Genomic DNA, 23,455 nt, shown 5'->3' on the forward strand with positions numbered 1-23,455 from the left:
CAAGCAGTATTTATAGAGCATTACAAAAGTATGCTGATAAGTGTTTAACAACCCTGGTTGGGGGGCGGGGAGGCTGTATGCACATATACTTTTATGTTTACTTTACATTTTCATTACTTTCTTACCAACAAAACAACAAATCAAACGATGATTGTAGCATTTGCTGATTTCTGAGGTAGAAATGCTCACACTAAAAATTAACTATTTCTCCAAGCTGGTTAGAACTAGCTCCAGTACATCCCTGCATTACTCCCTGGTTCTCCTCTCACCTATCTGGCCACTTACTCATTCTCCTTTGCTAGATCATCATCTAGTCACACCCTGTAACCCTGGGTATCTTCTAGGAATCTGTCCTGGGTTCTTTTCTTCTGTACTATTTCTTTGTGCTGATGATTCTCATTTCTACTTATGGAGTTGTAATCTCTGTTGACCTTCACTCTTAGATCTCCAACTGCCTATTGGACATATACTGGACTTCTTAAATTCAGCATGTTCAAAACTGAATTCATTATCTTTCCGTTCCTCTTCCTACCTTCCCTATTACGGTTGAAGGTACCAACATCCTCCCAGTCACCCAGGCTCCACACATAATTATCATCCTCAATATCTCTCCTCTGTCCCTCCCTCCCTCACCTTCTCTCCCCTTCCCCTCCACTCCCCCCTCACCATATCCAGTCTGTTGTCAAGACTAGTCAATTTTATCTTTGTAACATCTCTAGTATATACCCCCTTCTGCCACCATCCTGGTGCAGACCAACATCACCTTACACATGGACAGTTACTGTTTTGGTTGTTCTACCTTCCCCAAGTCTGTACCCAATCTACCTTCCATCTGTCAAAATGGTCTTCTTAAAACATAAGTCTAACCATATCACCACCACCACTCAGTAAACTCCAGTGGTTCTCTCTGTATATTCCTCTGGTATTCACAGCTCTTCATAACCTTTCCACCCCCCACTGCCAGTTTTCTCACACTTTATAAACCTTCTCCCTGTACTTTTTCATCTAATGACACTGGCCTCCTGACTGTTTCTCAAACAAGACATTCCATCTCCCAACTCTAAGCATTTTCACTGGCTGATCCCCATGTCTGGAATGTTTTCCACTTTTCATCCCTGCCTCTTGGCCTCCCTCAAATCCTAGCTAAAATCCCACTCTCTAAAGACTACTTTTCCTACACACCTCCCCTTATTCTAGTGTCTTCAGTCTTAATTATTTATCCTTATGTACCTTGTTTGTACATAATTGGTGGTACATCTTCTTCTCTATTAGACTCTAAGCTACTTGAGAGCAGAAACTGTCTTCTTGCATTTTTTTGTAGCCCCAATACCTAGTACAGTACCTGCCACATAATAGTGTTTAATACATGTTTGTTGACTAACTAATTTAGTAGTCTTTCAGCATAGTTTTAGAGAACCCAGGGTCACCTGCATAACTTCACCTTTAAAATAGGATGTTTGTCTCATTTTACAAGAGCATCATTAATCTATTACAAGCAGACTCTATTAGCATCACAGAATGCCTCTGTAACATTGTTCATTTGATCACCTAAAGCAAAAATCAGATGGGTCTAAATAAGGAGTTAACTTACCCATATATAATGTTATTTCATCTAATACTTTGAATTGGAAGAATAGTTAACACTGTTAGGTGAGGCAAGTAGGCACCTTCCTTTTAAAATGTGTTATAAAGGAAAAAAAAGCTTTAAAGGACTTAAGAACTCAAACCAGTCCTATGTCCAACCAAAATTCCAAAGGTGTGGTAATTAAGCATGCTGTCCGCCTCCTCACAGAGTTGGTGGTGGACCATTACTAATACACAGTGAGACAGATACCTTTGGACATACCCAATACAGGAATTTGTTTTGCCTAATTGTATATTTGTTACAGGGGTTTGGTTTTTTTTTCCAGTTGGGGAAAAAAGGGCAAGAGAGGGAAGGGGGATATAGGAATAGAGTAGCCAAAAAAAGGAAAAGAAAAGAGGGTCATCAAAGCATTTTTTTAATGCACAGAAAGAATCACAGATAAGAGAAGTTTGAAAGTTTCATGTAAATTTTAGTATATATTTAAAGGGAAAGCAAGCTATATATAATAAAAAGAGATTTGAAGTGTCATGAGGCAATGTACATACACACACACACACACACACACACACACACACACACACACCTTCATATATGTATAAGATGTTGGCCTTGGAGTTAAGAAGACCTAAGTTTAAATCCTACCTCAGACACTTACCAGCTTTGTGACCTTGGGTAAGTTACTTAACCTTTATCAGCTACAGTTTCCTTATCTATAAAATGGGGGAAATGTTTGCACCTAGGCCCAGGGTTGTTGTGAAGATCAAGTGAGATAACATAAAAAAACACCTGCAGGCATCATGGACAGACTCTGTGGAAATGTCATTTTTATTTAGTGTGGTGTGAAGTTCAGAATTTTTTTTAAAAACTAAAACTAAAATGTTGTCATATATTTCCCTAAAATGAACATCTTAATTTAATATCTAAGGCACCAGTGTTATTCTGTATATAATGCCTTATTAATTTCTGTGGTATTACTGTGAGATAAATTATGTATATAATCTACATTTTTAAAACAAAGAGAAGATGATTTGCCCGAGACTCAAAAAGGAGAAATAGCAGAGAATGAGAAGAAAAGGGAGTCAAGAGGAAGACAACCTTTTTCTTCCTTTTCAGAATAACGTATATATAGTCTTTTACTTAAAACAGTAGTTCTTAACCTTTTTTGGCACACCTTTGGCTTTCTGATGACATCTATGCACCCTTTATCGGAATAATGGTTTTCAATACATAGAATACAAAGGAAACCAGTTGAACTGAAATACAATTATTTTTAAAAGCTTTTAAACAAATTCATGGAGGCCCTGAAATCCTAACTTAGAGGTGCAAGGCATAGTGCATAGAAAGCCAGCCTCAAAGTCAGGAAGACCTGGGTTTAAGTCCTGGCCCTATCTGGGTAACTCCAGGCAAGTAACTTAACCCTTCAGTGCTCTAAGCAAACCTTTTAATACTGCTGAGTTGCAAAGAAGATGCTGACTTGTATTAGTAGAAGCTGTTTCACCTGGGAGTTCCCTGTACTGATGAAATCACAGGTCCAGTCCCCTTTCCTTATCCCTTCTGCTTAGAGAGTCAGAGCCCTAGAATGCTGGAACTGGAAGGGACACACCATAGAGAACACCTAGTCCAAATCCCTCATTTTACAGAAGAGGAAACTGTGGTCCAGAGAGGTGAGTTATAACTTCATTTCATATTGTATATTTAATATTTTAGATTAGAAAGTGAGCTGGTTTTATGGTTATATAAAGAGTTTTCAGACCATTGAACAAGTCAAAGAAACAAATTGAATTTTTCTTACCAAAGTAAGGAAATTTTTAAAATATTTCTCCTTTAAACTTTCAGCTTTCAGTTTTTTTTCTCTTTCAATCTTTGTTGCATTATGTATTTGTATGAGCACTAGACATGGATTTTTTTTTTGAACAACAGCTTCATGATATCTAACAAATTTGAAGGCTTTTACTAATAGTATGCCTTTATGTACCATATCTGTCTAAAAATCACGTCCTTGAATCTAATGCAGTGACCACAAGTGTGATGCTGAGGTGGGAGCTGGTCCACAATCAGCCAGGGAGCAGATGGCAGAGCTGAGGCTCAAGCCCAGGTCTTTTCATTCTTAGCCAAGGCTCTTCACACCACAGCACTATGCTTGGGTGGAGCCATGATTTTATCAGCTTCAGCTGTGACTTTATAGGTGCACATCTTGGCTTCTCTTATCCCATGCAGTTCTTGTCCACCTCTTTGTCTAAATCCTCTACAGAAAGGGGATCTACTCAAAATACTAAAAGTCTTCCTCCTGGATCTCAGCGCAGCACTTGAATTGTCTGTATGTTGTGACCCCACTCCTGCTACGCATTGACCCACATCATGCAGTCAGACATAAATGATGTATCTTTCATGTCACTTCTCACATGCAAATCATTGTTGGTAATATACCACAGCAGCATGACATCCAGCCTCTCTGAAACAGCAAGACAGCCTGAGGGAGAAATGGAGCAAACCACCGTTTACCATCTCTCCTCAGAACTCAGTGGAGATAAGGAATAGCAGTGCCCCCTTGACCACCAGTCCTGCCTCCAATCTCTCCCAGGAAGCCATCATTAAAGGGAGCAACCCTTGTGGATAAGTGCCTCTTCCCCAGCCCTGCTACCACTAACAACAGCAGCCACCAAGAGGCAGGGAAGCCCAAGAGACCTAGTCAGTCAGTAAACATTTTTAAGAACCTGTTACATGCTAAGCACTGGAGTTACAGAAAAAAGGAAAAGAGAGTCTTGAGGAGTGTGTAGTCTAGTGGGAGGGATGACATCCAAACAACCATGTGCAAACAAGATCAATTCGGGCTAAACTGGAGCTAAATCAACAGAAAGGCACTAGCATTTAGGGGGATTTCTGTAGACGGTGAGATTTTAGCTAGAATATGAAGGAAGCCAGATAAGATAAAGGTAGCTAGAGGTGAAGAGGAAGAAAGTTCCAGGATTGGGGGCCAGCCAGTGAGATGAACAGAATCCAGGAAATGAATTGTCTTATAGAAAGAACAGCAAAGAGACCAGGGTTACTTAGCCTGAAATCATGCTGAAAGCTTTTGTGTGATTTCTCAAATGACTAGCCTGTTGACATATTACAAAATACATAATTGGAATGTCACTTATTAGAGTATCATATCATGCTAAGAGATACCTGCGTCTAACTTATCCTCTCTAATGCCAAATCCTGCCATATTCTGGGATTTAGGAAAGAAGGAACCATAAACATCTTCTAGTTGAGGAGAGTGAGCCCCAGTGACCTCCGATGCCCTCCCTGAGCCCACACTCAGCATATAGCAAAGTCGAGGACCCCAGACTCCAAAGTTAGGGGTCTTTCCATGGCATCATTCTGTTTTATAAGGATATGTCATGATTTGAAGATGGAGAGAATGGGATAGAAGTGTAAGGAACAGTCACTGGGCTGGGAAGTAGGCCAGAGTTCTCAATCCATTTTTGCTAGTAAGGGCTGTTTCCTCTATGGGCCCAGGTTCCCGCATCTGTTTTTATCAATCTGAGTCAGTTAAATATCTATAAGTGCTTACTTTCTAAAAGAGACTGTAGATACTAAAAACAAAAAGGAAACATTCCCACTTCCTCAAAGAGTTTATATTCAACTAGGCAGTAACGGGCACAATGGATATTGCTGGACCTAAGTGCGCATCTTCCCTCAGATAATCTTTGACTGTGACGTCGAGCAAATCACTTAACTTCTCTGTGCCTCCTTTTCCTTGTCTGTAAAATGGAGATAATTATAGCAGCTACTTCCAGAGGCTGTTGTAAGGATAAAAGGAGATAATATTGGGAAAGTGCTACCTAAATGCTAGCTTCTTTTTTATACCAGCAAAATGGCTATCTACCCAAACATGCATAGGACAAGGAAAACTGAAGAGAGTGCATTCGGTGATTTAGTGTAAGAGGTAGCCCCTAAATTGAATTAAGGATTCTGAGGGGCAGAGAGGAGGAGGTAACACATCAGGCATGAGGAATAGCTTGTAGTATAGTAGACAGTATATATATCAGGTAGGTAGAGTTAGTGCTGGTTCACTTACAGATATTTGTTTTTATTATTAATAAACTCATTTACATTTTAAGGACTTAAGATTTACAAAATACTTTGTTTACAACACTTCTATAAGGTAAAGAGTAGATAGTATAAGGACTAGTAACCTGTTTTATAGATGAGAAACAAACTGAAGTTAAATGAGCTGCCCGTCCATGGACATCAACTGGCAAATGCCAGGGCCAGGCTGCCACACTCCAGATTTTTCACTGGCTTCTGTTGAACCACACTTGCTACTGCTTTCCTATGTTATTGTTGTCCTCACGTTACCTCTAGTTAAAACCAAGACTGACTTCAAGGAGATAGAATTCTGTAAGCCCTTTTTCAGTAGACATGAGGTGCCTCGTTTCTTAACCATATAACTATCTATTAAACCATCTCATAAACTAAATTTATTTGATCCTGTACTCATGGTACATTTTTATGTTAACTGAGTTTTGTAAGGAAAGAAATTTGTTTATTTCCCTTGTATTTTAGTGGTAACATATTCCACAAGTAACAGTAGTCTACTGAAACTCAAAAATCATAAAATAATATTTTGCTAAAGTTTTACTTTCCTACCTGAATTTTGTTTTATGTTGAAAGGTTTGTTCATGTTTTTTAGCTATGAAATTTCTTCTAGTGCTGTGCTTCATAGTTTAAGTATACAGAGTTCTTATTTTCAGATTATGTTCTGTTTTGACCCAAATTTATATTTTCTCATTGCAGGCAAGAAGACAACAAGACCCTAGCCCTGGTTCCAATTTAGGTAGTGGTGACGATCTCAAACTACGCTAATTAGCAGCAACAACAGGTGTTCCCATCCATCTTGACATATATATTGCTTCAACTTAGCAGAGATAATTGAATAAAAGACCAGAAACTGTGATAACTGGATATACTATGGTCTGTTTCCTGACCTAAGCAGTCACAGGCATCATGAACTGCCATAGTTTGCACTATGTTCATGTTACAATATCTGCATTTCTCCTTTTAGGCATGTCGCTAGTGATAGTTTGAAAGTTTGTTTTACTATGCAAGCTTATTTTTTTGTTATTGCTTTAGTAAAAGTAAAATTTGTCCAGTTGTAAAACTATTTTCTCCTCTCAATTCTAATTAAGGAGTTAATGTCATTATAAAAATAGGTCAAGAAATTACAGATGAGTTTTTTCTACACAATTTTAATTTTTTGTATGGACTTTTAGAAATTTTGTTATATTGCTTCATATTAGGTATGCATTCTTAAGTTTTTTGCCATTTTTTCTTTTCCAAGTCTAAAATATCAGTAAGATGATGTTTTTCACATTATTTTTACAATATTTACAAGCTAAATCTAGTAGCACAGAGCTGTCTACCACAACTTTCTAACATGTTTCCAGTTGTTAAAGTTACAGTATCCTTTTAAATGCTAACAATTGGTTTCCCTTCCTCCTTTCCTAAATGTTTTTAAAATTTGATATTTCTCTATATTCTGTCCCAGACCTGTTTTTAGATTTTTTTCTGTATTGAATGAGTTTAAGTTGTGGTTTATTTCTTTAAAATATTCTACTAAAGCTCATAAGAAGTCACAGGTTGGCTTCTGTTTTATTCAGGGATTTTTAAAAGTTATTCAAAAAAGGGATACTGTAACGTCTTCATAGACAGCAGCAGACTGGAGACAGTGAGGAAGCAGCTACAAGGGTGATCATTGTATTAAAAAAGCATGTTTCACATATCTACTTTATCTGTATTTTCTATTATGTGCCTTTTTTGTTGTTTCTGAAAAAAAAATCCAGATGGTGAAAGGACAGGCTTGTGCAGGAAATGTTAATCCTGTGCATACGAGCAGTCCTTTGTCTTCTATGAACTATTCTAAGGGGAGAAAGGAATGGTTAATCTTAATGGCATCTTCCAACAAGATTCATAGTAGAAATTGTACGAGATAAATTTGTGTAAGAATATTTTTTTAAAATAGGCTTCTTACCAAAATGATATCATCATCCTTTGTTTGAAACAAAACTGGAAAAAGTGTTGTCACTTGGCACCAATTTCCTGATATTTTTCACAGCCATATTGTCATCACGTTTATGAATTCACAAAAATGTATTTAGTTATAATAAAGTAACTAATTATGTTATGGGTTCAAAGGGGAAAAAAATCAACAGTTTTCTGTCCAGTTCAGTAAATGAGCTAAAGTCTCACTGAGATAATTGTGTATAATGTACTTGATTGTGAGGAAAGAATTAATGTTCGGTATGGCTATAGATAGAACAGATAATATCCTGTATCTCAAAATAAAATTGTTTGGTATATATTTGAAGTCATGCATGATAAGCAGTGTGTTCAAAGGGTCATAAATATTAATACATGAACAAAGATCATGTTGATCTTTTCTATAAGTGTTTTGAATGCATTATTCTCACCTTGGTTTTAGTATTTGATATTGTCTAATTCCCATGTTTACACACACACACACACACACACACACACACGTAACACTGCTCATATAGCCCTTAAGGAAATCACCTTTTGAGGAGTTCTTAATATGTTAAGGCCTCCACTGTAAAAATTCCTGTTGATTTTACTTCTGCACTCGTATTTTGATTGGGATAGTCTAATGATTTTTCCGTAGCACTTAGAGCAAAGGGGTTTTGGCATATCACTATATAAAAGTAGATTCAATCACGTTAACATCACTATCTTTCTGTAAATATTGAATTTCTCCTATCATCATTTAGCACTGTGTTGCTTACTATATATCTTAATGCTGGCATTAAGATCATGAGCCCTTGTCTTCCAATAGTGCAGACTTTTTAAAGTGGTACCCCTTTTTAAGTTATTGATGCAATTTTATATTTTTCATAATCTCTATTTAAATGAAAGTTGCATCATCTTTCTTGAACTCATCTCTATTAAAGACTTGCCTTAAGCTTCCATATTGCTTTTGCCACCATTAGTCATATGTATTGTTCTATGTTTCATTTGCTTTCATAATAAACTGTGTAGTGAAAACAATGGTCTGTTCCTTTTTGTTTGCAACATTTGAACCTCTTATGTTACTTCTCCAGTGATTTTTTAGTAATTGTACAAAGATCTGACATTCTTCAGTTTCTTCACTGTAAAATGATGCATTTATCTGATAACACTGGGTGATCCTGAAGGAGCTTGCTGTGTATTTTAAGTTGTTTATTTAAAAGCAACAGTGGCATCTAGTGGTCATTTGTCCTGATCACAAAAATGTCCTCTACTCCAAATGTCACAAGACATTCATTCTTAGACCATTACAGATTTAGAGCTGATTCAACAAGTGTTTAGTGCCTACTTTTCATAGAGCACAGTGATAGGTGTTGGGAAGATAAAAGTTTCAGATAAGAAAAGGACCCTGCTCCCATGAAACGTTTATGTTCCACTGGGGAGAGGAATAAGACACAAATTTAAAGATCTTTAAAATGCAGTATTTTGGGATAAGTGCAGTAAAGGAAAGCAAAAAAAAAAAAAAGGTGTTATGTAAGTCTGAGGAAGAAAGTTGAAAAAGACAGATTCTTGGAAGTGTCCTTTGAGAAACCTAATTACCCTCAAAATAGCCATTCAACAATGCTATGAGAAGCATTTGTTGTGTGCATTCGATGCTGGAATTCAAAGTAACCCTGCCCTTGGGGTATGACATATGTGACTTTAAAACCAAAAATTTTAAAAGCTTAGACCCCGTAACTAATGAGGCTAATTTTTAAATCAATATACAAAAATGTATGCTTCTAAAAAACTGTCTTCCAAATGAGTATCATCCTGGAAAGCATTTCCTCTGAATGCTGCATATGCTTGCAGAAATATTCAAAACTCTTTTAGGAATTGCCCAGAGGCACACTTGGAGTCACACAAGAAAATCAAAGGATCATAAATTTAGGAGTCATCTAGTCTAGCCCCGCTTTGGTTTAAAGATGAGGAAACTGAGGCTCAGTGTGGCTAAGTGACTTACCTAAAGTCACACAGGTAGTAAATAGAAATAGCAAAGCTAATCACATTGTTTTAATGAGTTTTTTGAGGTCCTCAATATGAAAATCCTCCAGACTGAATGACTTGATCATTTCAGAAAATTAAATCTACCTTTGAAAGGTCAAAAATGTCCCACACACACACACTGAGGATATTCATAAGAATGTGATAAGACTCAGGATTTGAGTCCAAGAAAATTACAAAAATGTTCTAAACAATGACTTGATGGGAATAAGGCTGCTCAAGGTGACTGCTTTGACAGCACTCCTTTGAAGGTCATCTTAATTTGTCACTGCTGGCTGTTGCTCTTCCAGTCTACTATTTCACTTATTACACTTTCTTAAAGTACTTTGGTGTCTTCTTCCCCCTACTTTGGACACATATTAAGGAGTCAAACTATCAAAGCTTTTTCTGATTTTCTGCATAAAACAACAAGATTCACTTTTTTAAAAATTACTTTTCTTTGAAAAACACCCCAAAATAGGCATCAACATAAAATATTAGAGCTGGAAAGAGCTAATCCACCTACCCCCGTTTTAATGGGAGGAAATTGGCCAAGAGAAGAAAAGTGACCTACCCAAAGTCACCACTGTGGGAAGTAAGAAAGTCCTGTTGTCCACATTCCTAGGTGATAAGGGTTGTGACCTAGCATGGACAGGTTAGAGGTCAGAAACTAATGTGCAGGCCCAAAGAGCTGTGTGAGGAAGGGCCTATCAGAGAGAAGAACATGGAGTCACATGGCCAGGGGACTGGTGTCGCAGGAGATCCAAAGTTCAGAAAACAGTATAAGAAGCCCCATCTTCCCTGCACGTGTTGTAGTCTTCCTGTAACCTTACTGGGGAGGCCACCCATCCATTCAAAGGGAATGGATGTAAAGATTAATAAAAGCTTTCCTGATTTCACAACAGGTATTGTTCTTTATTTAAGGTGAGCGTGTTTCTCCCTGTTAGGAACTTGTTAGACTGGCTCACTTCTAACAACCACCAAAGTAGTCATAAAGTTTGGACAAGAACCCAGGTTGCCTAAGTGCCAGTCCAGTTCCCTTACTAGGGCAAAGAGTGGCCTCAAAAACTATAAGTAGTTCAAAATTCCTTGGTAGAAGTGTCCTCAGAATCACCAGAAGAAAACAGCTTGATGTAATAATGGGAAAGGTACTGAAATTGTTTAACCTCTCTAGACCTCACTAACCAATAGACCTTTGCTTTGATTTTCTATGTGCCAAGCACTGCACTACACTACTAAGGATACAAAGAAAAAGTAAGACAATCCCTTCCTTCAAAAAGTTTATATTTTACTGAGAAGAAACAGGTAATCCAAATAATATAAGGTTACCTTGGAGGGAAGAACACTTGCAGATGGGAGGACCCCCAAAAAGGCTCTCCCAGGAGGTGATGAGCTGAGCTGTGAAGGAAGCCCCAAGAATTCTAAAGAGACAGCATTCTGTGGAGGTCAGCTAGCATAAGATATGGTAAGAAGGGCTGGAGTGTGACATGAGGAGAGCAAACAGGGCAGTATGTCTGTACCACAGTGTTCAGGAAGAGAATTTTATATAAAAGAACAATATAAAGATTAGAAGGGGACAGGTTGTGAAAAGCTTTATATGACAAAGGCATGTAGAAGGGCCTTCAATTTGAACCTGTAGAGAGTTAATATGGTCACACCTACACTTTAGGAAAATCAATAGCAGGTTTGTGGAGGGTAGATTGGAGCAGGGAGAAACGGAACAGGAGGATCCTGTAAATTTTTGAAACTGCGCAGGTAAGATGTGATGAGCATTTGACAACTATGTGAGGTGAGAATTGAGGGCAATACTAAGGTTGCAAATCTGGGGTACCCTAGACAATAATGGGAAGTACAAAAGTGTGGTAGATTAGGTGGAAAAGATAAGCTCTGTGTGTTTAAGATGTCTGTGGAATATCCAGTTCAAAATGTCCAATATGCAGTTGATAATGTGGGATGGCAACTAAGGAGAGAAACCACTGCTGGATGTATCAGTGTGAGACACATCCTCATAGAGATGATAGTTGAACCTGTGGGAGCTGATAAGAACATGAGGTGGGAGAGGGAGAAAAGAGGACCCAGGACAAGACCGGAGTGAGGAGAAGAGTGGGCATGAAACCGTAGTGGATATATGAATGGAGAAATAGCAAGAGATGAGAAAGTACCAAGAGAGCAATATGAAAACCAGAGAAGAGAGAATCCTAGAAAAAAATGTGGTCAATCATCAAATTTAGGAGAGGAGAGAGAAAGGAGAATAACTATTGGATGGGGTTGGACCTAGTGAGGTCTTGTTTGTTTTTCTGCCTTTTTTAAGGATAGGGGAGACTTGGACATGCTTGTAGGCAGCAGAGAAAGAACCAATAGAGATGAAAGAGAATAGGGATAATTGTTCAGACAAACTGCTCAAGAAGGGCTTGGATTGGATCAAGAATGCACATCAGGGATTTGACTTTGACAGAGAGAAAGGTCATCTTTTCATCAGAGACTGAAATGAAAGAGGAGATAGTGAGGGATGATACCAGAGAGATAGGAGGTGCAGAGAAAAAGGAACTCGGTGAAAGACCACTCTTTCCGATAGAAATATGAGGTGAGTTTGAGAGTGTGGGAGACTAAAGGGAAGAAGGGAAGTTTTGGAACGGCTGCTGTGGTGAGTGAGATAAAGAATTAGTGAGGAGTACAAGCATTGCCTTATTGCAGCAAGAGCCCAGTTGAGATCAGATAGCAAATTTGTAGCAATCCCTGTCAGCATAATTTTATGGAATTCCTCCAGTTCCTTTCAGCAGTACATGAATAGGACCAAAGGAGGCCGATTGATGAGTATGATCCAGGATTGAGGTTTAGCAAATTGTGATTGGCAATAGGACAGGGAACAAGAGATTTGGGAGAAGATAGTATAAAATTGAATTATTCATCAAGGAGTCAAACTGGGAAGGGAAGAAAGGTTAGTCAGGTGATGGCTTGAGAAGGAACAGAAAAGTGGAAAGATTGAAGATTATGGGAGGAGTAGAAGAATGGGTTAAGGAATTTTGAGGCATAGACAGAAACGGAATGAAAAGTTATGACTGGAATAAGGAATTTTGGAGTTCTTGAACATGAAAAAACATTTGTAGGGTGATGGCAACATCAAAAGAATCGTTAGCATCTGTATGTAACTGAGAAGGCATTAAGTAAATTAAGGAACTGGGAAGTTAAGATATTTGAAGTCACATCAGTATGTATGTTGAAATCTTCTAGAATGAGGGCAGGAGTTGGAGTAGAGAGGGGAGACTGCAGCAAACATAGACACCAGGATCTGGATTGAATTTGAAATTTGAATAGCAAGAACCTCAAAGGAGGGGAGGGTAAAGAATTCCTATTTAATCACTGAAAGGGGAGAAAGAGAGAGATTAGTGTTTTTTAGAACACTTAAAGTGATCATGTACATTGGACCAATAGGTAAAATTGGTTCCAAATAAAGCCTATGTTTTTACTAAATACAGCCTGAAAACTGCTAAATTAAATTGCATTTTTTCATCTCCTTTGATTATAGGATTAGAACTGAAAGGAATTTTAGACATCTAGTACAAGCTGCTCATTGTTGACAAACTGTCATTCAGATTAGACCTGTTCCTCTCAGACTTCCTTCATCTTGCAATCCCAGAAAACCCAGCTGCCCCATGAAAACAGTGTGTCTCTGGACTTTCTCTCAGATTTCCCCGCATATTGAGCTAGAAGGGAGAATAGGCATATTCCATGCTGCTCATTGCTGTTTCCTCCTTTTTCCCTGCTCCCATCACTCAGCAACCTTTTTCTCCTTTGATATTTATTGCATCCAGATTTATCATCCTGGTCACACACAATCACATCAGTCATCGTCCTATCTTCCCTCACCTCTCTTCCTCAATACTCCCCAGGTCTAATTAGTTACCAAGCCTCATTCATTCCATCTCCACATCCTCACCCTCCCTACCTCTCCTATTTTCCATTCAGAGAGGCACCACCTAATTCAAGTCCTCACCACTTTTTGCCCAGACTATTGCAATTGTCTCCAGATAGGTATTTCAGCCTCCAGTCTTCTCTCCTATCAGTGCTCCACACAAATCAATTAAAAAATCCTCCTCCAAATCAATAAAAGCACAGGACTAACCAAATTATTCTTCTACCAAAAATTGTTCAGTGACTCCCACATGCCTCTAAGGTTTATATGGATCCTCCCCACCGTAAGTACTCACTCTCTCAAAAAAATTGACTTGTATTTACTTTGTGTGTATAATCTGTATTTGCTGAACCCACTATTCCCTTCCCCTCTACCCTTGAAGTAGAAAATAATCTCTTTAAAGGAAGGCATTGTTTTCATTTTTGTCTCTGCATCCCCAGTGCCCAACAGTGACTAGCACATTCAACGAAGCAGAATTGAATTGAATTCTACAGGAAAGGAAACTGATGCCCAGAAAGGGGGAGTCACTAGCCCCAAAGTTATGAAAGTAGCGAGAAAAAGATCCAGGATTTAAATCCAGTCCTCTAACTCCCAGTCAGGTCTATAGTGTCCTGCCTTTTAAAGCATCCTCTGTTCATTCTTCTATTCTAAAAGGAAATTGTCTTTAACTGTATATAATACCTATAATCTCTGCTTCTGTTATTTTAAGTAATTACTAGCATTTTAATTTAGAGGTTCATTTTCAAGACTTTAATCTATAGTTGTTTTTGAACAGCCTTCATTTAAATCAAGCTCTTTACCTATTTGGAAAGAGTATGTTCTTGTAGCCAGAAGCCTCTGCCAAGTAACTGCCTGGATGTGTGGCCTTGGCCTAGTAACATCCCTTCCCTGGGGGTTAGTTTCCTCATCTGAAAAAGAAACAATACTTTGACTAAAGGACTGGTGAATAGATGGCCAGATTTGGAGTCAAGAAGACCTGAGTGCAAATACTGCCTTTGACACAGACTAGATATGCCCCCATGAGTTAGAATTAACACTTATCTCTTGGTGCCCTCTCCACCCTCATCCCAATTCTCTAAGGCTGAAAATTGTTTACAAGTTGTTTCTCTGATCTAGTGGAAAGAATTTCCAATCCAGTAGTCGCTTACAGAAATGAAATCATATTTCCAGGTCAAATACCCCCACAACATTTTGATTATGATTAAAGATCTGTCATTTTGTAAATGGGGGTTATCCCTCCATAGATTAGATCACAACCCCTCTATGGCAAACGATTAACCTGGGGTCCATGAACTTGTTCTTAAAATATTTTAATAACTCTATTTCTATGTAATCTGTTTCATTTGTAATCCTATGTATTTTATTTAATAGACCTAAAAAGAGATCCACAAGCTTCACCAGTCTTCCATTGGGGTCTGTGACCCCCTCCAGAAAATAGTTAAGACTTTTTGCTCTAATAGATATTCAGCAGATGGAGCACTGGTCCTGGAATCGGGAAGACCTGAGTTCCAATACATCCTCAGATATTTACTAGCCGTGTTACCTTAGGCAAGTCACTTAACTGCGCTTGCCTCAGTTTCCTTAACTGTAAGATGGGGTGATAATAATAGCACCTACCTGCCAGGAAGAGTAAGAAGGCTAGGGTCACAGGATCAAAGAATATGTGGCAAGAAGTAAGGTATAAAAAGGTTGGAAACACAGGAAGGACCCAGGTTGTGATGGGCTTTCAATGCCCAATAGCAGGATTTTCTATCCAATCCTGGAATTATTGGGGAACCACTGGAATTTATTGAGTAAGGGAGTAACAAGGTCAAATCTGTGCTTTAGGAAGACAATTTAAGCAGCTGGGTGAAGGGTGGATTGGAGTGGAAAGAAACAAGGCAGAGGGACCAACCAGAAGACTTTTAATGGTCTAGAGAAGGTGGTGTCAGTATCCCAGAAGAGAAGACAGCTTTACACAAGAAATGTTAACAGAGGTAGAGTCAGCAGGCCCTCTCAATGTGCTGAAAACAGGAAGTGAAAGAGAGTAAAGAGTCAAAGGTGATGTCTAAGTTGTGAACCTGGATGACCAAGAGGATGGCAGTGCCCTCAACACGAACAGGGAATTTTGGAAGAGAAGGGCACATTTGGGGGGCAAGATGAGTTCTGTTTTAGACATGTTGAGTTTAAGATTGGGACATCCAATTCAAAATGGCAGATAGGCAATTGGAGATTCAAGACTGGAGACAGCTAAGGTATCAGAGTGAATAGTGTGCAGGGACTAAAGTCAAGAAGACGAGTTCTGAGTTGCCCTGAGGCAAACAGGGTTAAGTGACTTGCCCAGGGTCACACAGTTAGTAAATATCTGAGATCATATTTGGACTCAGGAAGATGAGTCTCCCTCACTCCAGGCCCAGCATTCTGTCCATTTTGTCACCCACACATAAGCATACTGAGACTTAAAAAAGCAAAGTGAGGAACACATGCTAAGTGGCAAAACTGAGATTCAATTCCAAATTTTGGAGAGTGCAGTCAGGAGTATACTGGTAAATGTTTAACAAGCAGCTTTATTGGAGAAAAAATATATGCTAAACACAAATAAGTTTTGTTATTTCCTCCACCGATTTGTTATGTTTATTCAATTACCAAAAAATAAATAAAGCCCTGACTTGTCATATTTGCAAATTGCTGAAATGTATGTGCCCAAGCTAGACATTTAACAACTGGCTCACTAACATATTCCTGGCAATGGAAAGAACACTTGGCTCTGGAGTCAGAGGTTCTGGGTTCGGATCCTGACTTTCATGCTCAGTGACTGTATGACTTTGGATGAATCACCTAAATTTTTCCCATCTGGAAAATGAAGGGGTTGGATTAAATGGTCTCTGGGATCCCTCTGAGCTATAGATCTAAGATCCTGGGATCTTCCAACTTGCCAAGTAAGTTCTGTGCTGTTTCCACTAAATCATTTCCTCATGCCTCACTCAATGTCAGGAGTAAGAGGATAGAGAGGTGCAAGATCAATGTGTTCCAATGAGCTGGGATTGATTGCAGTGGAGCATCTCAGGTCTTCTCAGGTTCATCTGACAGGTAGTCCCAATTGTGACTGACTAGAGCAGCAGTAAGTTGAGTCATCAGTTCAGAGCACATGCTCCTAGCATGGGTTCACCACTTTGTGAATGGCTCAAAGGACAGGAAGAGAAAATGTTTAGAGTTTTCTGGGTTTTCCTGAGTCAATATTTTAGCCAAAAAAAAAAAATCATCTTTATTTTTATAAGAAACCAAATGAGAGGGCAATCTGATGACAATACACTCAGGGACTCATAAGGCGTGTTTGTTTTCAGGTCACAACCTTTTCTTTTGGGGATTTAGAATCATTTCAAAATCTGCAACTGCTTTTAGATTTAGCAGCCGCCACCATGACATTTAGGAAGAAATATTTTGTTGTCCTTCAAAAGCTCCTCAGAGCAGACAGGACATGAGTACCAGGGACCCGCACCAAGGGAAATATCTGCTTTGGAAAGTGTTTAACTGTTCCATTTTTAATCTGGTTCAGTGCTTTTTTAGAAAACAGGTAGGTTCAGTTACTAATTCAAATGGGCTTACTGGATAGTTTTAATTTAAGAAAAACAAGAAATTGCTCCCTTTAAAATCACATTAATTAAGAACATAGAAGATTATTTGACACCCCCCCCAAAAAAGAGGTAATTGTTCTCTTTTACTTAAATATTGTAAATGCATTTCAAATATTTTAAAAGCAAATTAATTAAAACTATCAAAGATCATTCAACGAAAAAATATGTTTAGTAGAACTAATACAGGGGGGGCGGAGCCAAGATGGCAGAGTAGAAAGACGCACATACACATAGCTCGGAACCCACAACCCATAGAACAACTACAAAGAAGTAACTCACGGCGAATTCTGCACCCAGAGGCCACAGAACATTGGAGCGAGGGAGATTTCTGTTCCGGAGAGACCTGCAAACCTCTCGCAAAAGGTCCTTCGCGCTGCGGACTGGGCGCCGGGACTGGGAGCTGAGTACAGCCCTGCCGCAGCTGCGGCACCGAGAGGAACAGATCCGAGCAGGCTTCAGGGACCGGATCTCCAGTGGCCGCACAAGTCCTTCCACCCACAGGTGATGGGGGTCGGTGAGAGAGTCTCTTTGGCGGGTCGAGGGGGGAGTGGGGTGCCCCCATGGCTCGGGCCCCCTCGGGAGACAGAAGCTGAGGGGCAGCGGCAGACCAGGGCTCCCCAAGCAGGCAGAAGCCTGGATTCATTGTTGAAGGTCTGTGCATAAACTCCCTGAGGGAACTGAGCCTGAGAGGCGGCCCTGCCCTGACCTGAGCATCTGAACTTAATCTCACACTGAATAGCAGCCCTGCCCCTGCCCAAAGCCCTGAGGCTGGAAACAGCATTTGAATCTCAGACCCCAAACGCTGGCTGGGAGGATCAGGAGGCGAGGTGGGTGTGAGGAGAATATTCAGAGCTCAAGTCACTGGCTGGGAAAATGCCCAGAAAAGGGAAAAGAAATAAGACTATAGAAGGTTACTTTCTTGGTGAACAGGCATTTCCTCCCTTCCTTTCTGATGAGGAAGAACAATGCTTACCATCAGGCAAAGACACAGAAATCAAGGCTTCTGTGTCCCAGCCCACCCAATGGGCTCAGGCCATGGAAGAGCTCAAAAAGAATTTTGAAAATCAAGTTAGAGAGGTAGAGGAAAAGCTGGGAAGAGAAATGAGAGACATGAAGTCAAAGCATGAACAGCAAATCAGCTCCCTGCTAAAGGAGACCCAAAAAAATGTTGAAGAAAATAACACCTTGAAAACTAGCCTAACTCAATTGGCAAAAGAGGTTCAAAAAGCCAATGAGGAGAAGAATGCTTTCAAAAGCAGAATTAGCCAAATGGAAAAGGAGATTCAAAAGCTCACTGAAGAAAATTCTTTCTTTCAAAATTAGAATGGCACAGATGGAGGCTAAGGACTTTATGAGAAAGCAAGAAATCACAGAACAAAGCCAGAAGAATGGAAAAATGGAAGATAATGTGAAATATCTCATTGGAAAAACAACTGACCTGGAAAATAGATCCAGGAGAGACAATTTAAAAATTATGGTACTACCTGAAAACCATGATCAAAAGAAGAGCCTAGACATCATCTTTCATGAAATTATCAAGGAAAACTGCCCTGAGATTCTAGAACCAGAGGGCAAAATAAATGTTCAAGGAATCCACAGAACACCGCCTGAAAGATCCAAAAAGAGAAACTCCTAGGAACACTGTGGCCAAATTCCAGAGTTCCCAGGTCAAGGAGAAGATATTGCAAGCAGCTAGAAAGAAACAATTCAAGTATTGTGGAAATACAATCAGGATAACACAAGATCTAGCAGCTTCTACATTAAGGGATCAAAGGGCATGGAATAGGATATTCCAGAAGTCAAAGGAACTAGGACCAAGAATCACCTACCCAGCAAAACTGAGTATAATACTTCAGGGGAAAAATTGGTCTTTCAATGAAATAGAGGATTTTCAAGCATTCTTGATGAAAAGACCAGAGCTGAAAAGAAAATTTGACTTTCAAACACAAGAATGAAGAGAAGCATGAAAAAGTAAATAGCAAGGAGAAGTCATAAGGGACTTACTAAAGTTGAACTGTTTACATTCCTACATGGAAACACAATATTTGTAACTCTTGAAACATTTCAGTATCTGGGTACTGGGTGGGATTACACACACACACATGCACACACGCACACATACATAGAGACAGAGTGCACAGAGTGAATTGAAGAGGATGGGATCATATCTTAAAAAAAAAAATGAAATCAAGCAGTGAGAGAGAAAGATATTGGGAGGAGAAAGGGAGAAATTGAATGGGGCAAATTATCTCTCATAAAAGAGGAAAGCAAAAGACTCATTAGTGGAGGGATAAAGAGGGGAGGTGAGAGAAAATCATGAAGTCTACTCTCATCACATTCCACTAAAGGAAAGAATAAAATGCACACTCATTTTGGTATGAAAACCTATCTTACAATACAGGAAAGTGGGGGATAAGGGGATAAGCAGGGTGGGAGGGATGATAGAAGGGAGGGCATGGGGAGGAGAGTGCAATTTGAGGTCGACACTCATGGGGAGGGATAGGATCAAAAGAGAATAGAAGTAATGGGGGACAGGATAGGATGGAGGGAAATATAGTTAGTCCTATACAACACAACTATTATGGAAGTCATTTGCAAAACTACACAGATTTGGCCTATATTGAATTGCTTGCCTTCCAAAGGGAAGGGGTGGAGAGGGAGGGAGGTAAAGAAGTTGGAACTCAAAGTGTTAGGATCAACTGTCGAGTAATGTTCTTGCCACTAGGAAATAAGAAATACAGGTAAAGGGGTGTAGAAAGCTATCTGGCCCTACAGGACAAAAGAGAAGACGGAGACAAGGGCAGAGAGGGATGATAGCAGAGAGAGCAGATTGGTCATAGGGGCAATTAGAATGCTTGGTGTTTGGGGGGGGAGGGGATAAAAGGGGAGAAAATTTGTAACCCAAAATTTTGTGAAAATGAATGTTAAAAGTTAAATAAAAAAAAATTAAATTAAAAAAAAAAAAAGAAATAATACAGGGTATCAAGGTGGCACAATGGGCAGACCACCCAGCCAAGAGTCAGGAAGATTCATCTTCCTGAATTCAAATGTGACCTCAGACACTTTCTCGCTGTGTGACCCTGGGCAAGTCACTAAACCCTGTCTGTCTCAGTTTCCTCATCTGTAAAATGAGCTGCAAAAGGAAATGGCAAACCACTCCCACATCTCTGCCAAGAAAACCCCTAGGGTCATAAAGAGCTGAACATGACTGAACAACGATAAAAGTAGAAAGGAGCAGTCAGAGAGTCCCAAATCCTGGAAGCATGGTATGGTAGGAATTATGCCGGAAGAAGCTGGGGTAATGGTGGGGATCTGCAAGTAAAGGGAATGGGCTGCTTTTGGTTTGTTTGTTTTGTTTGAGGCAAGTTCCCTTTCCCCCTCCCACATCTGTAAAATAAAAGGACTTCAGGTACTCTTAAACTTTTTGTATCTTCCATCTCTTGGGAAGTCTGGTAAAGTCTATGGACAGATCCCCTTCTCACAATTATCCTTTCAAATATGTAAAATCAAAATACATAGTATTACAATGGAAACTAATTATACTGAAATATAGGTAAGGTAGCCAGGGGTTGCCTTAAATCATTAAAATGATGAGCTACTTTCAAATATTTTTAAAAGTAAATTCACAGATCCCAGATTAAAATCTCTTACACTAGATGATTTTTTTAAAATTTAAATCTTTATTCAAAATCTGGCATAATTTTTTTATTCAATCAGCCAATAAGCTTGTATTAAATGCATACTATGTGCTAGACACTGAGGATACGAAAACAAAAATGAAGAATTTCCTGCCCTCCAGAACTCATATTCTATTGGGAGAGATAATATGTACACATATATAAGTATATAAAGCTAGATGGCACAGTGAATAGGGTATTGGGCCTCAGTTCAGATCTGGCTTCAGACACTTACTGGCTATGTGACCCTGGGCAAGTCACTTAATCGCTGTTTGCCTCAGTTTCCTCATCTGCAAAATGGGTATAATAAGAGGACCTGTCTCCCAGAGTTGTCAAGAGGATCAAATGAGATACTCATCATAGAGCACTTAGTACAGTCCCTGGTACATAGAAAGTACAATATAACTGTTAGCTATTTTTATTATATATAAAATATGCACATAAGTATATGCAAAATAAATGCAAGTTAATTTTGTGAGGGAGGTACTAGCAGCTTCAGGAAAGGTCTCATATAAGAGGATGTCCTTGAGCTAAACTTTGAAGGAAAGTAGGGATTCTAAGAAGCAGAAGAAAGGAGGGAGGGCATTCCAGGCATGGGGCACAGCTCATGCAAAGACCCAGAAATAGGAAAGATTGTTCAAGGAGACTCTGATCTATGGAGGGGCTATGACATGGGTACACAAATGACTATCATAGAAATGCCACAGGAGATAATATAACCATGACACATGGGATTTAGAGAAGGTAGAAAGTACCAATTTCTAAGGAGGTCAAAAGTGGCTAAGGGAGGCGGATTCATGGAAGCAGGGCCCGGCTTCTTCCTATCTCACCACAGGGTGCCCAAGGCTCCAGTGGAGAGCCCCTGGATGAGCCCAAATGGAACTGAAACCAAACATAACTGCCCTTTCCCTTCCTTTTTTCTCCTGGCATCCCTGCCAGAGGGAACCCAGAATCTTCTCTACACACTGACCCTTAAGGTCAATTTCCCACCTTCCCAAAGGTGATGGTCCACTCTTATAAGGCAGAATGTCCATTGCATCCTAAGACTTCTCAGACCTTGCTGTCTGCCCTGCAGCTGAACTCTCCTTCATTTGTGGTCTTCCCCCCAATTAGTGTTAGCTCCTTGAGAGCCAGGACTCTCTTCTTTTTCTGTTTGTATTTCTTGAGCTTGGCACTAATAAAATCAATTTTAAAATGTCATTCATTCACAAATCCATAGAATGTCAGAGCTTGCTATAGATAGGATCCTGAGAGATCAATCACCTCATTTGTATAGATGCTAAGTCAAAGAGATGTGACTTGCCCATGGTCACATAGCTAATCTGATAACAAGGCTGGTGCTAGAACCAGATCTTCTGCCTTCTAAGTCAATGAGTTTTTGCGTGAACAAGAACTTTTAAATGGTTTCTCCAAGGAGGGCAGTCAAACTCTTCTCTAGATAGGAAGCAAGAAGAGAATAATTGGTAATCACTTCACCAGGTGAAAGAGCTTGAAGGAAGAGGAAAACCTGTGGACTTGCCCACTCAATGCCAGAAATGGGGGGGGGGGGGGGCCGAGAGAGGCCAACCTGAGTACTGCGCCCCTGTGAGAAAGCCAGATTGGGTAGCCACACAGTCTGAGCTGAATGGACAGCCAGAACTTCATTAGTTCAGAAGAAACTTCCACTGGAGTCACCCCCCAGCCCCCACCAACCCCAGGGATCGATGGGAGATAGAAGGCAGGCAGCGGAGGCCCCAGGCTCCCAGCTGGAGCGGGAAGTCACACCAGCCAGGAGGCCGCCACACATGAGATATGAAATATGAGGCCCCAGTGGATAAACATTATTGATGATGATTACTGGTGAGAGGGAGCCAAATGACTAAGATGAACCAGATGCTGGAACAAGGAGCGTGGAGCCAGGAAGAAAAATGGCGGCCTTTTTTTTTTTCCTGCTGAAGCACAGAAATCACTGTGACCCTGGGAAAGAGACAGCCTGTGGTCACCTTGGGGCCAGCCAGCATAATGAGAACTCCTGTTCATACTGAATTTTATGTAGCACTTGGGACAGCCCCCCTCCCCCATGGAGGAAGACATTGAGACACTGGCCAAAACATGGCACCAACGATACAAGATTTTGTTACTGATATATATGTGTCTGTGTTGTATAAATACATATGTACATGTATGCACATGCATGTATACTGTGTACCTGTATGTATGTGCACATATATACACATGCACCCGTGTGTGTGTGTGTACATATCTAAGGCAGAGACCCACATGTTGTAAGGACTGTCATTGTGTGGTTCAAAGGGAAGCAGGTTAGACATCTCCAGCCTCTTCCTCCCCACCACTCTTCTCCAAGAGAGCCTTTCATCCCTGCCAGGAGGGGAAGCAGGAGGGTCAGAGGCTACTCTGCTCTCCTCAGAGAGAGGGATACTGGGCTAGAAATATCTCCTTTAAATATTGTTAGTCTGTGGGATGAGTAGGTTCCATCTAACTTTTGACACCCTCCCCCCCAAGCTTTATATCCAAGGCTTTCCAACCAAATACCAGTTCTACAATGAACATTTATAGCAAATAGCAAAGAAACCCATTTATCAAATCATAGCGAAATAGAAATCAGAGAAAGTATACATAGGAGAATATATACAAACAA

The 23,455-nt window shown here is 39.8% G+C and overlaps 1 protein-coding gene across 13 annotated transcripts in view; it reads left to right on the plus strand.

Moving 5' to 3' along the window:
- CBFB (core-binding factor subunit beta) overlaps nucleotides 1–8,632 on the plus strand; it is a 90,410-nt gene extending 81,778 nt beyond the window's left edge. For 7 of the 13 annotated variants that reach the window (XM_072635977.1, XM_072635984.1, XM_072635975.1 and 4 more), the window contains one exon: nucleotides 6,368–8,632. Coding sequence is in view for 6 of the 13 variants with exons in the window: in XM_072635978.1 (XP_072492079.1) it covers nucleotides 6,368–6,436 (69 nt within the window). In the remaining 7 variants the exon portion in view is untranslated. Of the gene's footprint in view, nucleotides 1–3,147; nucleotides 3,250–6,367 lie in introns of all 13 variants that reach the window. The other 6 variants (XR_011972835.1, XM_072635983.1, XM_072635973.1 and 3 more) reach the window with 2 other exon arrangements.
- Nucleotides 8,633–23,455: the final 14,823 nt, after the last annotated feature.

The sequence above is a fragment of the Notamacropus eugenii genome, chromosome 1 (assembly GCF_028372415.1).
Source record: "Notamacropus eugenii isolate mMacEug1 chromosome 1, mMacEug1.pri_v2, whole genome shotgun sequence".
Classification (NCBI taxonomy): Eukaryota; Metazoa; Chordata; class Mammalia; order Diprotodontia; family Macropodidae; genus Notamacropus; species Notamacropus eugenii.